The sequence below is a fragment of the Stegodyphus dumicola genome, chromosome X1 (assembly GCF_044657685.1).
Source record: "Stegodyphus dumicola isolate Sdum_Otavi_A_Nest chromosome X1, ASM4465768v1".
Classification (NCBI taxonomy): domain Eukaryota; kingdom Metazoa; phylum Arthropoda; class Arachnida; order Araneae; family Eresidae; genus Stegodyphus; species Stegodyphus dumicola.
In genome coordinates, this window is record NC_140780.1 from 198807429 (window position 1) to 198825943 (window position 18515).

The 18515-nt window shown below is 32.4% G+C and overlaps 1 protein-coding gene across 1 annotated transcript in view; it reads right to left on the reverse strand.

Moving 5' to 3' along the window:
• Positions 1–16492, reverse strand: part of Pli (E3 ubiquitin-protein ligase pellino) — a 90473-nt gene extending 73981 nt beyond the window's left edge. Inside the window, exon 1 of the mRNA XM_035364154.2 lies at positions 15990–16492. Within this exon, the coding sequence (XP_035220045.1) occupies positions 15990–16009 (20 nt within the window). The 5' untranslated portion in view covers positions 16010–16492. The remainder of the gene's footprint in view (positions 1–15989) is intronic.
• Positions 16493–18515: the final 2023 nt, after the last annotated feature.

Sequence of the window (18515 nt, forward strand, 5' to 3'; positions counted from 1 at the left end):
GAAATTATAAAATTAAAAATATGAAATCGTAATTTAGGAAATAAAGAGCAATTATGATCTAAAGGGTATCAAAATTTACAAAAAAGAGAGCTTAATATTTCTTTGTTTACGTTATTAAACACTCTTTCAACGCGCACATGCGTAAAGCATACATTACGCATAGTTGAAATTAGAAAATTGCAACCAGAAAACTATTTGATGTGCATTCGTGATATTTATAATGACGAGGAATTTGATTTAAATCATATCAAAGACGGAGTACATTGAGATGAAATACTACATTCAGTAAGGAATTATAAGCCGAATAAAATAAAAACATCTGCCCTGAAGATAAGGATATTGCTGACAGATCAACTTTCAGTTCATTGCGTGCCGCGATGTGTCACCCCGCAGAGCAGCATGAAATTGATAAACAGATTTCGAAATGGTTAAAGAAACAAAGGAAATGCCTTTACACATTTTTTGCAGCAATTCCACTTTTTGTTTGATGGACATCGAAGCATGCTTTCGCTTTGTAGATCCTTCGGCACTCCAGAATTTGAAATTCTTTTTGACATAATCGAAAGTTCAAGCTTACTTTTATAAAATTGCTCTAACAGTCTGCAAAAATTAATAAGGCGGATCCAATTAGCAGATTAAGGAACAACGCAATCTGCAACATTAACTGAAATACATAATTAGATAATTTTAGCTTAGCTTATACAGTCAAAAGTCTTTAATTCGAATGTCCATAATCCGGACCGCAAAGCTACAAACTTTCTGCACGTGCGTAAACAAATGAGTCTATGCATACGCATTTAATGTATAACGGACTGTATAAGCTAAGCTAAAATTATCTAATTATTTATTTCAGTTAATGTTGAAGATTGCATTGTTCCTTAATCTTCTAATGGGACCCGGTTTATTATTTTTTGCCGACTGTTAGAGCAATTTTATAAAAGTAAGCTTGAACTTTCGATTATGTCAAAAAGAATTTCCAATTCTAAAGCTGTCAAAGGATCTACAAAGCGAAAGCATGTTTCGATGTCCATCAAACAAAAAGTGGAATTGCTGCAAAAAATGGATAAAGGCATATCCTTTGTTTCTCTAACCATTCCAAAATATGTTTATCAATTTCACGCTGCTCAGCGGGGTGACACGTCACGGCACGCAATAAACTGGAAGTTGATCTGTCAGCACTATCCTTATCTTCAAGGCAGATGTTTTTATTTTATTCGGCTTATAATTCCTTACTGAATGTAGTATTTCATCTCGATATACTCAGTCATTGATATGATTTAAATCAAATTCCTTGTCACTATAAATATCACGAATACACATCAAATAGTTTTCTGGTTGCAATTTTCTAATTTCGACTATGCGTAATGTATGCTTTACGCATGTGTGCGTTAAAAGAAATGTTTAATAAAGTAAACAAATAAGTATTAACACTTTACTGACCGGCCGTCGATTAATCGACGTTTTGTTCTCAGCACATACTGACCGGCCGTCGATTAATCAACGCTTGCTCCCCAGCGCTTACCGACTGGTCGTCGATTAATCGACTTTTGATCCCCAGCGCTTACCGACTGGTCGTCGATTAATCGACTTTTGATCTTTCTGTTAGATTTGGTTAGGTTAGATTGACAAGCAGCAAGCATTTTGCATTCTTTATTCAGATAATCGGTGCTTTTTTCTAAGCTTTAGCCCTTAGAAATGAATGGAAAGGATAGTCTCTGCGAGTTTTATCTCAACGACCTGTTAGATTGTCTTGACTGCCGTTCAGCAAGTACAGTCAAAAGTCGTTAATTCGGACACCCATAATCCGGAATGATCTATAATCCGGACCTCAAAGCTACAAACTTTCTGCGCATGCGTCACTACCTTTATGGCTGCGAATATGCGTGTGCACATGCCCAAAATACGTTTGATTCGGCTTATTATTTTTTGCAGACTGTTACAACAATTTTATAAAAGTAAGCTTGAACTTTCGATTATGTCAAATAGAATTTCCGATATATATTTACTAATATGTAAAGGATCTACAAAGCGAAAGTATGTTTTGAAGTCCATTAAACAAAAAGTGGAATTGCTGCAAAAAAGTGGATAAAGGCATATCCTTTGTTTATCTAATCATTCCGAAATCTGTTTATCAATTTCACGCTGCTCTGCGGCGGGGGGACGCCGCGGCGCGGAATGAATTGGAAGTTGATGTGTCAGCACTATCCTTATCTTCAGGGCAGATGTTTTTATTTTATTTGGCTTATAATTCCTTACTAAATGTAGTATTTCATCTCGATGTATTCCGTCTTTGATATGATTTAAATCAAATTCCTCGTCATTATAATTCGCTTCCGATAGCGAAGAAAGTAAAATAAACAAATACATATTAAGCTTTTTTTTTGTAAATTTTGATACCCTTTAGATCATAATTGTTCTTTATTTCATAAATTACGGTTTCATATTTTTAATTTTATATTTTCTGCATGCCATCTTACCAGATTTAAACTGATGATCTATAATTCAGAAAAATCGATAATCCGGAACCGCCGAAGTCCCGACGAGTCCGAATTAATGACTTTTGACTGTAGTACTGATGATGCAAGTGATAGGAGGAGTATAGCCATTCGAAAGCGACTTCCTGTACCGCTAATATACAGTGATTCAGAAGACGAGGACATAAATAATGTTGAAGACAACGATACATGGTTGGACATTTAAATGCTTTTAAAGGCATATAAATAACTGACACATTAGGCTTTCCAAACGTTTCTTGCACATTTCAGCCAACGAATTTATTTTATTTTTTACTGTAGGAATGGCAACCGGTATATTATTCTTCCCTTGAATGGCAACAGCAGCTGCTGTTTGCCGGCTCGGTTTAATAAACGGCTTGCGTAATTAACCGGCTCAGTTTAATAAACGGCTTGTGTAAGCAAGAAAAAAAACGTTCGACAGTATTCAGAGGCATATTTAAAATTTGGTTTCATTCCCGGTCCCATTAAACGGTCAACTTTTGTCTTTTATGCCAAGAATGCCTGACCAACGAATCAATGAAACTAGGTCGTCTTAAGGCACATTTGAAGGCGAAACATAATGCTGATATTAATTCAGATTTGAATTATTTTCACACTTTAAGGAAAATTTTTGAAAAAAGAGTAATATTAAAGTCTGTATTTACTGCTCATAATGCAAATGTTAATCGTGCTCTTGAGGCTATTTATCAAATTTCATTACTCATCGCTTAATCTGGGAAAAGCCGTACTATAAGGGAGAACTGAATCAAACCATCAATATCAGCATTTAAAACTGTTCTAGAAAAAGATGAAAATGACGTTAAAGCTATGCCACTAAATAACAATACTGTTTGCAGAAGAAAGATTAAATGAGGATATTGAAATACAACTTGTTGAAAAGCAGAAAAAAAATATTTCGGTGCAAATGGATGTACCATGGAGGTAGGAAAGGAAGGAGGGGCCAACCGACACTAGAAGTGAAGCACTGCTTTGAAGCTTGGGTCATCAGATGGGGTGTTCTTTGTTTACATTCAGAAGCTCGCTTGACAAGGTTTTGATAGTATTTCGACACACAACAGTTCCATACAAATCGAAAAAGGGACACTTTCGCACGAAAGAAACATTCATAGTGTGATGGATAATAGCAATGTCTTTAGTTTAGTGACATTTATGCAAAAATCACATTTTGGTTATTTTTCGATAACTAACAACCGTGATTTTGATTAGGAATTTGTTTTATAAAATTCTAAGCTGTTGAACTACAAAAATACAGATTTTAAGAAAAACGATATGCCTAAAGAGTGAAAAATACCTTACGGTACCTTTAAAATTGTATACATCTTTCGATACCCTTGATAGAATATTCGCTACTTTTATTTTATGTTTCAAACGCCAACATGTTTTAAATAAAATAAATTTTTTTCACATCCACATATTATTGTAACATGTACCTTTTAAAATTTTTTACGGAACAGGCTTTACTGCTGCTCATTTTAAACTCATCGTTTTAATTTTATATATCTGAAAAGTAATTACTTTGGGCTTACACGTTTTACTTATTTGGGTTAATTAAAAATAAAATTACCATCAAATGCTGCAATCCGTCATTCAAATTATATTCATATATATTTTTTATGTAAAACTTTTGGGTGTATGCTAAATTAGTTTACTCGAAAAATATAGTGAATGCACAGAAATTAAAGATTTGCACATGCCGGAAATGAAAAATAGGAAATATGTATGGGCATTTATGCATGTGCTTGTAAAAAGCATATATCTGCCTTTAACAAAATACATAAATATTCATTAAATTATTTATAAATGTATTTGAAATGAAGAATTTATTCATTTATAAACAACTGTGAAAGTACTGTGAAGAAATCTAATTATTAAATGTATCTAATTTATAATGATTATAAATGTTATCAAAATATATAATAACCTTAATATTGAATTGTAAACATAAACTGAAATCCTGTTGACAAATACGTTATAAAACTATTTAAGCAAGAATTGTTCGTATTGGAAAGCAATCTGTTAAAAGGTATTGTAAAGCAAATGCTATGAGATGCGCACTTAAGAACGTAATAAAGAGTTTTGGAATATGTATTGTTGAAATGAAGGGTAAAAAAAAATCTGATAAGTATAATTAAAAGAATTATTCCCCTTACATTTTATAATAACTCAGTTACAAGTTTTAAATAATACTTAAAGGGGGGGAAAAAAAAAACTTTTTTATTCCCTTTCAGAAATGTTCAGAGAAAGTCAAATACTATTTAAAGTATTTCGCTAATTCCTAATAATTCTCCAATTTAAAATGAACCGAATAGAGCATTAATTATAAATTGACTTACATTTTTCGATTTAAAAGATGCCTCAGAATCATGTCATATTTAAGAAAGTATTTTAAGAAGAAGCTCTATAAATAGAAAAGAAATAATGCATAATTTTAATATTAATAATACAATAAACTTTGATCTTAATTTTTGTAATCCTTACCGAATAAAATCGAATTACCTTAAATAAAATTTTCTAATGTAATTAACGAAAACTTGCGAAAATATTTCATTCAAATTAAACCATTCTGAGAAAAATGTCCTGTGAAAAGTATAGCATTTAATTCCGTTCAGAATGAAATGTTGTTTAAAAATATGTGGTTTTCATATACTTAGGACTCTGAAGTGTTGTAGAAAAAGAAAATATATACATTTATATGAATATTTAGGATGAAATTACAAAATATTTACATACGAACGCTTCAAATCCCATTGAACTCAATGGTAAATGACCCAATGATTTGGTCAACCACGTAGGGATCGCCGGTGCTTCAGAGCAGGGTACAGGAGAAACTTGTTTAGGGCTACTCCATCTTACTTCCTACCTCCATGGGATGAACCAACTTTGAGAGACAGTGAGGGCATACTTGTAACTTATGCAAGATATATTCATAAAGGGGATTTTGCCGAAGAAATCTTCTGTAAATCATTAGAAAGCACCACTACCTCCAAAGATATTTATAGTAAGCCAATAAAAAATATAATACATCTTGTACAGCAGATGGTGCTCCTAATACGATGGGTGAAAAATAAAATAAAGCAGTGAATAAGAAAAAGGGTTGCTTAAAATTTATAAAAGATGAGAATCCAGAAATGCTTCTTGTGTATTGTGATATTCATAGAGAAAACCTAGTAGCTAAAAACAATTCGCCTGTTCTAAATGAAGTACTAAATTCAGTTATGAAGTGTATCAATGCTATTAAAGCTAGGGCCAAATATGAACGTCTTTTCAAGTTATTTTATGAAGAACAAAATGAAGACTATATGAGACTTCTATTTCACACTGAAGTAAAGAAGGCTGTCGAATGGGAACTGCTTGGAAAGATTTATGGAACTATTTGATAGTCTTAGTTATTTTATAAGCGACAAACCCGAGATGAAAAATCTGTTAATGGATGATAAGGCAATTGTGGGTTATTTAGCCGATATCTTTGAAAAATTAAATATATTATATAAACAACTTCAAGGAGCAACTAAAACTTATGTCGATGCAAAAGGAAGATATTTGGTTTCATTATCTTTTTTGAATCATGTCAGGCATATACTATTTACCACAAAAATTTTGAAAAGTCTCATTGGCTCCAAAAATGTGACGTGACTGCCGCTACACTTGTTACTGATACCGCTATACTCATTATTGTCGATCATCTAAAAATTTTATTGGCTGATTTAAAAGATTTTTGCAAATTAAACAAAAAATTGATTTCCCAACTTGGATGATGCAGCCAATGCTAGTCAATTTGGCTGTTATTTCAAATATGCAGTAAAAAGAAGAACTCTCAGAAATGCAAAACGATGACTCAAATCTTTATTTAATATAAAAGGAGCGATGGCATACCTTTGTGAGGAAACCAGAATCAGATATCCAAATGCAACAAAATTTGCAAGAGAACTATTGTTACCGTTTCCATCTTATTTTGCTGAATGCGGATTTAGTGCCATAAATGATTTGCTGCTTAAAAAAAAAAAGTAATCGGTTGGATATAATGAAACTGGGAGACTTGAGACTCAAGTTATCTAAATTGGAACCTGACATAAAATTTCTTTGCAGCAAGTATCAAGCGCAAGGAACTCACTAAATTTAAATAATAAAAATTACTAATACTTAAAATGAAAAACTTTCACTAAAATGAGTTTTTTCTTGAATTTCAGTTCTCCACGTTTTTAAACTTCACTTACTGTGTTTGCTCACAAAATTTCGTAGTCATTTCTTCCTGAAAGCTATCATTCAAGTTTCTTTCATGAACATTTCAATTTTTAAATATTAAAAATTATGTACATGCTAGGGGGTGCTTAAAACTTTTAGACAGGATTAGGTGGGGCATAGCACAAAAAAGGTTGGGAAACACTGCTCTAGATGAATGTTTTATTCCGTGGAGAGGTAGACTATCAATCAAAACATATAATCCGGGAAAAATTACAAAATATGGAATACTGTTTAGAGTGCTGTCTAAAGCTCGTACAGGATACGTATCCAACATTTGTGTGTATGCCGCTAATGGCAAAAAATTAGAAGAGACAATATTATCGGTCATTGGACCGTATAAGAACATGTGGCACCATATATATAAGATAATAATTATAGTGTCAACATAGCTAAAAAAATTTTTTTAAATAAATTGCGAATCTGCGGGACGATTCGATAAAACAGAGGTCTTCCTCAAATACTTCAAACGGTCAAGTTTTCATGAGGCGAACATCAATTTCTTGGAAATGGACATATTTTATTACAAGTATGGAATAATGGCAAAAGGAATATAAACATGATATCGACAATACATTCTGCACAAATGGCGGAATCTAGAAACAGAAGCAGGACATCAGATTACCCCATACAGAAGCTTATTTCAATAATAGATTATAATAAATATATGAAGGGCGTAGATCGCGCAGATCAATATCTGTCCTATTACTTCATTTTTAGGAAAACAAAAAATGGACGAAACGTGTCATAATGTTCTTCATCAATTGTGCACTTTTTAACTCCTTTAAAGTATATACAACTCTGAATGGACAGAAGATTACATATAAAAATTTTCTGCACAAAGCGGCACTTTCATTGATATAAGACTGTGAAACTGAAGAACAAGGTAAGGATCTACCTAATTCCGAACCCACAAGAACCACATCCCGATTTGATCATCCCAGAAGACTGGCAAATTTCGGAAAGCATAAACTAGTAAATATAGTGACCAGCGGTCAATGTAAAAAACCCCTACGACAATGCAGAGTTTGTGCAAGTAAAAAAAAAAACTAAGCAGAAAAGGTTTCGCTTGTAAATACTGCAACGTCCCACTACACAAAAGTGACTGTTTCAAGCACTATCATAGTTTAAAAAAATATTAAACAACTTCTTTTTTCGACAAATATTGTTATATAAATTATGGTATATTTTATGTAAATAATAAACTGAAAATGATTGTAATAGATAAAATAAATATTGTTTAACACTAATATGATTAAAGTAAAAGATTTTATTAAATTTCGTTACCCTACAATAACACGAAGCGTACAATTTTACCAGAGTTTAAGAAAAGCGCATATATTCTCGTGCGTCAGTCTAGGCCAAAACCGAGCCGGTGTCTCGGACGATCTGCGGCTGAGCGGGCGGTGAAAGAGCATAGTATGTTCAAACCGCTACCGGTCGGTAAAGTGTTAAGCTTTTTTTTGTAAATTTTGATACCCTTTAGATCATAATTGTTCTTTATTTCATAAATTACGGTTTCATATTTTTAATTTCTGCATGCCATCTTACCAGATTTAAACTGATGATCTATAATCCAGGAAAACCGTTAAATCGGAATCGCTGAAGTCCTGACGAGTCCGGATTAAAGACTTTTGACTGTACCGTCCGTTATACATTAAACATGCATGCGTAAACGCATATGCATATGCGTAAACGTCTTATGCGCATGCGTAAACACATATACGAATGCGTAAATGCATTATGCGTTTACGCATATAGAAAGTTGGCAGCACGTGTAGAAAGTTGGCAGCTTCGAGGTCCGGATTATAGATCATTCCGGATTAAAGACTTTTGACTGTATTTGATGAAAGTGTGTTTTTTGTTTTGAATTATTGTTTTGGTAATGCTTGAAATTAATATTTCTGCTGTTCGAAGAAGCATTCATTCATGGTAAGTGCATTTTATTTTATCGTTGTTCTTATTTTGTAGAATGTTATGTTCATTGTTTTTTAGTATGAATTTCTGCCATTATTGTTGTTTTTTGAATTGTTTGTAATTTTAGTTATTTTAGTTTATTTTGTTGATTAGTATGCAATTTCTAAATTGTACAATTTGCTGATATTTTTTTTAAGTTTAAACAAAACGCTGTGTAGGTATTGTTTGAAATTTATTGTTGTGTTATTTAAGCGAGGGTGTGCGTAGTTCATAGATTCTTTCGCTGCATAGATCGTGCAATTCTGTGTAAGTTAAAACAGATCGCTGTGTACATGGAATCTTGTCAAATATTTTTGGTTAGAAAATTTACGTTTTTGCTATCTAAATTTTTATCATAAATTGTGTGTTTAAAATGTGGTTTTCGTACGTGTGAAAAGAGCATTTTTGCAGAGAGTTTAGGCTTAAAGTTCAAAATATAGACAAAAAATTTAGATAGTGATATGGCACAGCGGAGTTTCTCGCCAAAAATATTTGGTGAGAAATTTGTCGTCAAGCGAGTGCATATATAAGAGTAGTTCCGAAATTATATTGCAACAGAATCTTACTAAAGCCCTAAATACTGCAAAAAGATAACCCTCACAAAATCATGGTGCAAATTTTTCTCATCAAACTACGCACAGAGCAGTTACATAAACATCACTGAAAGACGTTATTACTCTTGAAGTGAAGAATCCTCCGAAAACAATGAAAATGGAAAAACAAACATTCTAAAAAAAATTTGCCTCGTAACAGGCAAAAAACATTTACTTCTAAATCATTACAAGATGTAACTACCACTGAAATGAAGAATCCTCACAAAACAATGAAAAATAAACTTTTACAGTCAGGAAATAAATAATGCACTAATAGTCTTCCAACACAAATAAGGGACTTTGTTTATAAAAGGCTATTTCATATTTCTGTGTTGACAACATTATAAGGATAGATTATTACTGATGTAACTTTTTTTTTTTAATGGAAGAGATATTTTATTAATGGAGCTGTAACTTGCATGTACTTTATTTCTTGCAGATGATCCAAAGATTACATCCTAACAAGTGTACTGTGATCCAAGGTCCAAGTAAGAAGCCTCAAAAAGATTTGTAAACTATAGCTAATGTTTCAAACCTCTGTTGGATCCTAGCAGAGCCCACACCCTTGACGTGAATGATTTTGGTTATGGTGCGTATTAATGTGTACATGGACAAAGTCAAGACAGTGTGCAATGCCAAGTTTCTGCAATTCTCCGATTTTTTTTAAGTGAAAATAGGTCGATGTGTACATGGATACTCAGTTTATGCAATTCTTTGACTTGTTATTTTCAAGTTGGCAATTTTGAGAAACACACAAAGCAGTGTGCATTTTCTCAGTTTGTCACCAAGGGTGTGGGCCCTAGGATTTTACTCATACATCATTCAGGAATCAAGGAAGTTATGAGTTACCTTCATAACAGGAAAGTTACTAGGGCTCATTTTTAGAATATGCATTAATTTACAACAATATTCATATAATGTGTATAAAAGTTGTTATGCACTATGCTAAAAGAACTACTGACACTGACTATAAAAGTGACACAGGAAAAAGGGTTGATCTTTATAATATGGTAACTGATAGTTTGGCGACATTTTGGAGGAGATAAAGGTTACTACCTGGGACTTTGGTAATAATGTGAGCAGTACTCAGTTCCGATTACGCATTATTTTGTGTGGGGGAAATGAGAGATCATGGGATATGTCATGTGATATTAATGGACGAATTACTGTTCTTTAATCGGGAAAAAATCTGGCAATTTTGTATTTGGCTTTATTCTGTGTTGTGTGAAATAGTGTTTGTGAATTTTTGGATCCCATGGCCGTAACTAAAGTGAATTCGAAATGGGTATTTAGTGGTATTGAAAAGGATAGTAATAAATGTTTTTTTAAGGTTGTGCGAGAGAGAAATAAAGATGTTTTATTATGTTATTTATTTTACCTGGTATCTTGCTTTGAAAGATAAGTATGATTTTAAAGATTCTGAAACAGAAGGAAGAAAAGTGTATCCGCCACGTAATCAAGATTCTGAAGAAGATTAGGTAAGTTAGTATTTTTAATTATTTGAGGATATTCTTTTTATGCATTGTTGTAAATGTAAGGTGGAAAGGAATTTGGTATTATTGGGAAAATTGTTATTAGCAATGATTTAGTTTAAAGTAATTAGGATTGTAAGGTAATTTTTATTAATTTAATGTATGTGCTCATTTATATTTTAAGTAGTGTTTTTGAATTTAATTATATTTTAATGAAATGATAGTTATTTTGTGAATTTTATGTTTGTAGGAATTTGGTATACGTTTATGTTGAAATAAACGTCCATGGAAATAATTCAAATATTTGATATTAAGTATTTGTAATGCTTGCGGTATGAATTCGTTGGTGACGTGTATAATGTAATAGATGATTTAGAGGTAAAAGTTTTTGGATATTCTATTTATTTTATATGTGGAAATGTTGATATTTGTAAAGGGTAAATACTTTTTCGCGATCATGTAATTTCATATATGTTCTTTTTACCGGGTTCAAAGATTGAGAAAATTGTCATGTATTTTCGTGAAATTTTTTTAATTTATAAGAAAAAAGCAGTGTACATGGATATAGTGAAGAGTGTGCGCAATGCCATTTTTGTGCAATTCTGGGATGTTTTTTTAAGTAAAAATAAGTCGACGTGTACATGGTTTATGTGTATGTGTTATTTTGAAAAATGCGTAAGGAGGATGGTATTGTGCAGTTTTTCTTAATTTTGCAGTGAATATTTGTCATGATTAAGAAGTTTTGTTTGATAAAATTTCTAGCATAAGTGTAATTCGGCTAGTAGAGTGTTGGAAGAAGTGTTCAGGAGATAAAAAGAAAAGAAACATGTCTTTACTTCGTGAAGACAAAATGGCGGCGGGGAAAAAAAATAGAGGGTTGCTGTAGGAGAGTTGGTCGCCAAATTTTCGCCAAGTTACCATAATGTAAAGATCAACCGGAAAAAGCAATGACATATCATCAATCATACATAAAAAAGCAATGTTAATTCCGAGAAAATTTCTTGAATTGTAAGGTGCTGATCAAATAAGCTATCAGAAATTTTACGAAATTGAGAATATAACTGAAACTGTTGTTGTATAACATAAAACAATTACAGATAGAATTTAAAAGGTAAAATTTCTTCAAAAACATAACTATAAAAATATTATCATAAACCATTTAAAAATACTATAAATAATTTAAGGCTAATCTTTACTACACAGTACCCCTTGTTCTTTTCTGAAAAAAATCGGCAAGCTGTATTGGTTGTTCATGAAATCTAGAAGCCTGCTGCGCTTTTTCATATAGACCTGCGTTTTTGGTTCTTACTATTCTTTTCATTTGCTACCAATGGATGAGCGAAATGACAAAAAATTTGGTTAAAGTATATTTACGAGTACCCCTTATCAAAAATTGGAGATTTTTGGCAGTACACATGGATACCAATTTTCACTTAAATAAAAACAGAATTGCACAAACTTGGCATTGCGCACTCCCTTGACTTTGTCCATATACACATCGATATATTTTCACTTAAAAAGTCAAAGGAGCACCCAATTCTAGGTACAAGTATATTTGCTAAGCATTCAACTACTCAGGTTACCATAAATGAAACAACTTCGCGATGACATAAAGGATACTCTTCAGTCTACTCTAACCAAAAATTTAATTGAATTTGTTCACCTGGAGGATGGAGAAGATGGTGGTAAGCCTAAACGTATGCACATGAAAAAAGGTATGTTCAAAATTTGACGTTTCATTTATTTATTCATCTCTGTGTGCTACTTTTTTAAAAGGTTTGTTGTTTAATGTTTTTATGTTAGGAAACATGTATTTTTGGTTATTTATTCCTCTCTGTTTGTGTATTTTTGGTTATTTGTTCGTCTCTGCGTGTTGTGACAGCAGCGAATTTTTTCTGGTTACCATAATAGTTTTAACTTTGTTTTAGCTTCCTGATTTTGTTTAAGTGAAAATAGATCAATGTGTACATGGACAAAGTTAAGGCAGTGCACAATGCATAGTTTGTGCAATTCTCTGATTTTTTTAAGCGAAAATAGGTTGATGTGTACATGGACAAAGTTAAGGGAGTGCACAATGCCTAGTTTTTGCAATTCTCCAATTTTTTTCTAAGTGAAAATAGGTCAATATGTACATGGACACAGAGTTTGTATAAGTCTTCGACTTCTTATTTTGGTTTTTGTGTAGCGGCCATCTTGAAATTGCCGCTGATCCTTCCTGTCGTCAAAAAAGAAACAATTCGTCAAGGGGTACCATAGACTAAATTTTTACCTAATTTAATTTTAATATTCATTTTATTAGGATTATATCTATTAGGATTAATACATGGCTTAGTTGTTTGTTATTATTTTACTTGAAAAGTTTAAAACTGATATCACAGCTTACAATGTGCAAATCCTCGTTTGTTAAACGCAGCCACAGACACTCAAATATGTTTGGAACGGAAGTGATTTTAATAAGTGGCAGGTACTCCATACCTTTTCAAGTTACTATCTAGAATTAATTCACAAGTGAAAAATATTTGATGGGGTTAGTACTTAACACCCATGGATCTCAGTGTTATGTCACTCGATCTCTTGACGGGCCCTACTTGACAAAAATAATTTACACTTAAGTTTCAAAACTAAAAAATATATTTTATTTGCACTGAAACAAATTACCATAACAATCACACACAGTCATTAAACATGACACACCTAAGCTGTTCATATCACTTAAGTTAAAATACTGTTAATTATTAAATGTATTCAGAATTAGTTAATAATTTAGACATTTAAGGAAAACTTAGGTACTTTTCCGTTTCGCCGGCGCAAATCTCGCCAAGAAGACATTGTTGGCGACAACATACAATATACACATAAAAAATGTTAACAAATGTTAGTTCTAAGAATTTTTTATTTTGAAGTCATAAGCATTTTAATATGGTTTATAATTTTGTCAAAAGCCAATAAATAAAGACAATAAATGTGTCAAAAGACATTAATTTAAGAATTTACTATGCTATCGTGATTCAACATCCTGATTCGCCAGTTCGTATCACGTGACCCCAAGTGATCTCATCTCACGTAAACTACGCTACAAAAATATGATTCTCTCAGTAATTATCTACATTAATTTAAGTTAAATCTTAATTAAGTTTAAATGCAAGAATTATTTCAATTCGTACAAATAACTTACTGAGAAATTATGTAAAACCGTAATGCTTTATTTCGTTAGTGCATTCTCATTAGAATTGATAAATTTAACCCTTGATTTTGCCTTTTCTATATTTTCGCCTTCGGGTGAGCAGTGTAATTGCATCCTAATTGACTTAGTTACCACAAATGCTCTTAGGGCATAAAATTTAATTATCTTTGTAAATATTCTACACAAATGTATGCCAGTATTGAAAGAAACGATCAATCTGGTAAGAAATGGCTGCGACTTGTTTTGAAAATGATGTGTAAAAGGTTGCCAGTGAAAGATATTCCCTTTGGCATCAGTTCTACCATTATTGGCGACTATCGTTTGCGCCGGAAAAACGGAAAAGTACCAAAACTTATAAATAAAGAAATAATCTGAAGAACACTGAAAACAGATTTAGAAAACATGGCCAAGTGATGATGATAGATTACGAATACTTTTTATAGGAAGTAAAGCCAATGCAGGTAGGGCGCCATTGATTTTAATCAGATAAATTTATTAATTAATGAGATTAATCCCATTTTTGAAAAATATTTTCCCATTTCTTTAATTGGTGGGAAAAGTGTTAAAATCAAATTTTATAGATTTGAATTGCTTTTATAGATTTAAATGATGGAATATAAAAATTGCTTTTTAAATAAGTAAAATTTTTGAAAATATTTTAAGCAAGCTATATTAGTGCAATGCAAGAAAGTGTATTACTTCCATGTCCATCGAATCTCAAGCATAAATCTGATGATGCGTGAAAGTGTGATTCAGTTTCAGCAAATGAATTCTTAGTGGAAAGCTTTGAAAAGAACTATGTCCGATACAGTAATAATATAAACATCGCCTATTACTTCTATTTTCCAGTTTTATATGGCAAATTAGCTTGGTAAAACTGGATATTATGGTCTAGTTTGCACACTGCTTGGCACGTTTTTAAGAATTGCACATACTCGGTATCCATGTACACATCAATATATTTTCACTTTTAAAAAAAAATCCCAGAATTGCACAAAAATGGCATTGTGCACTCCCTTGACTTTAACTATGTACACATTGACCTATTTTCACTTAAAAAGTCAAAAAAATTGGCAAAAATTCAATTCTTCTTACTCTTGTAAAAAGTGCCAAACAAATGGCAAAGAAATAAGTGGGCCATTCTGCACTTTACCCCCAAAAATAGGCACGATTTTGCTTCATTTGGTGACTGGACTATAATCTCCAGTCTAGCCAACTAGCTTTAAGAATGGTAGTTATAAAATTCGCATAATAAGAGCTTACAATTTATACTGTTACTGTCAAAAATATTTGCAACATTTATCTAATTACAGCTCGTAGTTAAACTTCACGGTCTCACAAATTTATAATTTCACTGTGTTAAATCTGAAACCTATTACTTCCATATTCAATTGAAAAAATTAAAATGTTAGTAAAATAGCATAATTTGTAACAGCAATAAAGATTATCAGAACAGAATCTTATGAAAAATCACTACAGCTAAAAAAAATTACTTTAATAATACAGTCACGCAATACCTGAAAATAATAAACTGACAAAACGTAGCATAATAAGTTTCAATCTAATCAAATTCGAAGAATCTAAAAAAAAAAAAAAAAAATTTATACAGTACTTTTATTCTTAAGCGTTCGAGGATAAACTTTTGAGAAATGCTCAACTATTATGTCAGAAAAAAACATACCAGTGAACCATAACGTAAAGAATATTCAGGAATATTTATAGACCATCAAAATGCAAAATTTTATTGTTCAATGTTAACTGTGACAGTATTTTAATTCAAATCCGTTCCAGCGAAGAAAACGCTGAATAACAAAAACAGCAAAAATTTTATATATACTGTGTTCAGAATATATTACTTCTCCAAATATGTTATTCTTGACACCCAAAAGATTGCAACATTAATATACTACTATTCTAGAATACCATCAACTGCGAGTAAAGAACAAAGTATTCATAATAAAAGTTTTGAAGTATAAATTTTTTTATGTGAAGAAGTTTAATATACAAAAATAGAAACCTATTAACTTACGGCTTTTCGTTATCAGGCATTATCGTGATCTCACTTGATCCAGTCACTTGAACCAATAAAATAATACTGTTAGATGCATAGTGCAGCAAAGAAAATTTAAATGCATACAAGCAAGACAAACTGAAACTGCTTTGCGTTCATAGAAAATTTATTCATTCATTATACTACTGAATGAAACTCCCACGCTTTCCCAAGTTATTATTCTTCAGGTTTATAATCAATGAAAATCATGCCAACAAAGTGAAAAGAAAAAATCAACACCGTTTAAGTAGAATACAATCTGTATACGCTTTCACAAAAAATAAAAACTCCCACCATACACGCTTCCTTCACATGAAAGAAATGACGTAGAATGAAAGCTTTTATAGACTTCTTCATGAAAGAAGTCTACGATCCCCGTTCAGATCTGAAAAAGTGAAAAGAATATCTGTAATGCACACATTACTCTTCATAATATCTTTCTTTCTAACTGTTTTAAAGTAAGATAGTGCGTTTACAAAATAGCGCACCAAACAAAACTTTATGATATCGAATTCTGAGTTTAAGAATCAGTGCCGCTAGGGAGAGAGCCTTAGTTTTGTTTCAAATACGAGTCACTACAAATTCCAATTTATATTATTTTTTCCCTTAGTATGCTTTGCTTTGTCTTAAATAGATAACATTCGTGTTGAGAGTAATGACAAGGCAATTAATATTTCATTATCTTAGACTTAGACTTAGACCGAGCTATTGCGAAGAGCAATGTTGCCGGTTCCAGAATTAAAGCCCAAGGGCACTTGACATAAATAAATCCGGACGTGGAGAAAATCTCAGATGAGAAAACGGATATAAGGAGAAGAAGAGAAGTACCAAAAGGAACAAGACAATCCAATCGGACAAGTTCGCAAAACGTGACGAGCGATCATAGCTTTCAAGGAGGACCCAAGGCAACGGAAATCAATGACAACAATACGAGAAGATACACTACAGCAATAGTTCCAACGACAAATTCAAATACAATGAAACAACATCAATCAGTAGTGCTAAATATTTCATTATCTCAGTTTTGGATTGCTTTTATTGCAACTACTTGGCATGATCCCTAACAAGGCACTGCGAAAGCTTCTGATAGGGTATGGCACCGGGGACTTATCTACAAACTTAACAAGTTGAACTCCCAAATAACTGCAGAAGACTTATTACTTTTTATCTCCAAAACCGAACCTTTGCAGTAAAAATTGGTAATACTGTTTCTACCACGAGAAACATCTGCACTAGAGTGCCCCCAGATTTCAGTACTTTCGCAGTATTTATATAACATTTACACTTACGATATTCCTAGACCCATAAATTACCATAGAGCAGATGACACCGCAGTTATGACCCGAGCTTCAACAGTTATAGCTGTTTGGTTCCTTCTTCAACATTACGTCAAACTTCTTGAAAACTGGCTCACTCTTTGGAGGACTGCAATTAATATTGAAAAATCAAAAAGCAATAATTTCTCGTAAACAACAAACAAAAATTACACCTCCAAGGACCTCTTTCGTTTCATCAAGAAATTACTTTGGTTGACAAAGTTAAATATCAAAGAGTCATTCTCGATAAAAAATTTTAAAAAAATACTTTTCAAAAGCATCTCAGGGGAACTGTGCAAAACAATTTACATCAAGCTTGCAACTATGCACCCACTTCCACAGGCGAGCGTAGTTTGCAAACATCAGGCACCCATGCGGCAGCGCTATCACGGGCTAACAATGTTGACGATTTTTGATCTGGTAATGTGTCCGAACATAGAAGAGGGAGAACATTAGGTTGAAGAAGTCGTAGGGATGAGCAATTATAGTTTCCGAAGTGGACATCACGTCGATCAGGAACAGCGTAGGAAGTGGAAAAAGCTGTCGATGAAATGTTTCAGGGCTACACCAGTGGCCCACTTCCGTCACCGTCGAGTTAGATAAGGCTAGAGCTACTAGAAATTCCTTTATAGGAGCCTTAGATAAGGCTGCGCGTTGAGTTACCAGGTAACTGCTAGGGGATCGGTCTTCGAGCAGTTTAGCTTCCTTGCTCAACACTGTTTTTCTAAATCTATTTTATGAAACTGGTATCTCATACTATGCATTCAGTCTAAAACAAAACTACAAACGGCTATATAATGTTTTACAAAGCTTATACGAATATGAAATATTTTCATTTTCTTTTGTTGTTATATATTTTCAAGATAAAAGTAGAGAAAAATGTGGTGCTACTAAAAGCAAATAATTTCTTTGAAAGAAAATTTGGTTTTAAAATTGAAGTGACAAAAATTTTTACTTTGATTTTTCTGTACTATCTTTGTATCTCTTTCGCTGATTCCCAAGCCGGAAGCCGGAGTTTTTTGTTTCATCCGCTACTTTAACAAAATTTTGCCAGTAGGAACACATATTATTTCTTATTCCGTAATTATTGTGTATTTTTATGTGTATATATCATATTAATGTACCAGGATTATAAAACATCAAACGAATAAAAGAGGCTACATAATATTTAAACTGACATTTAAATGCC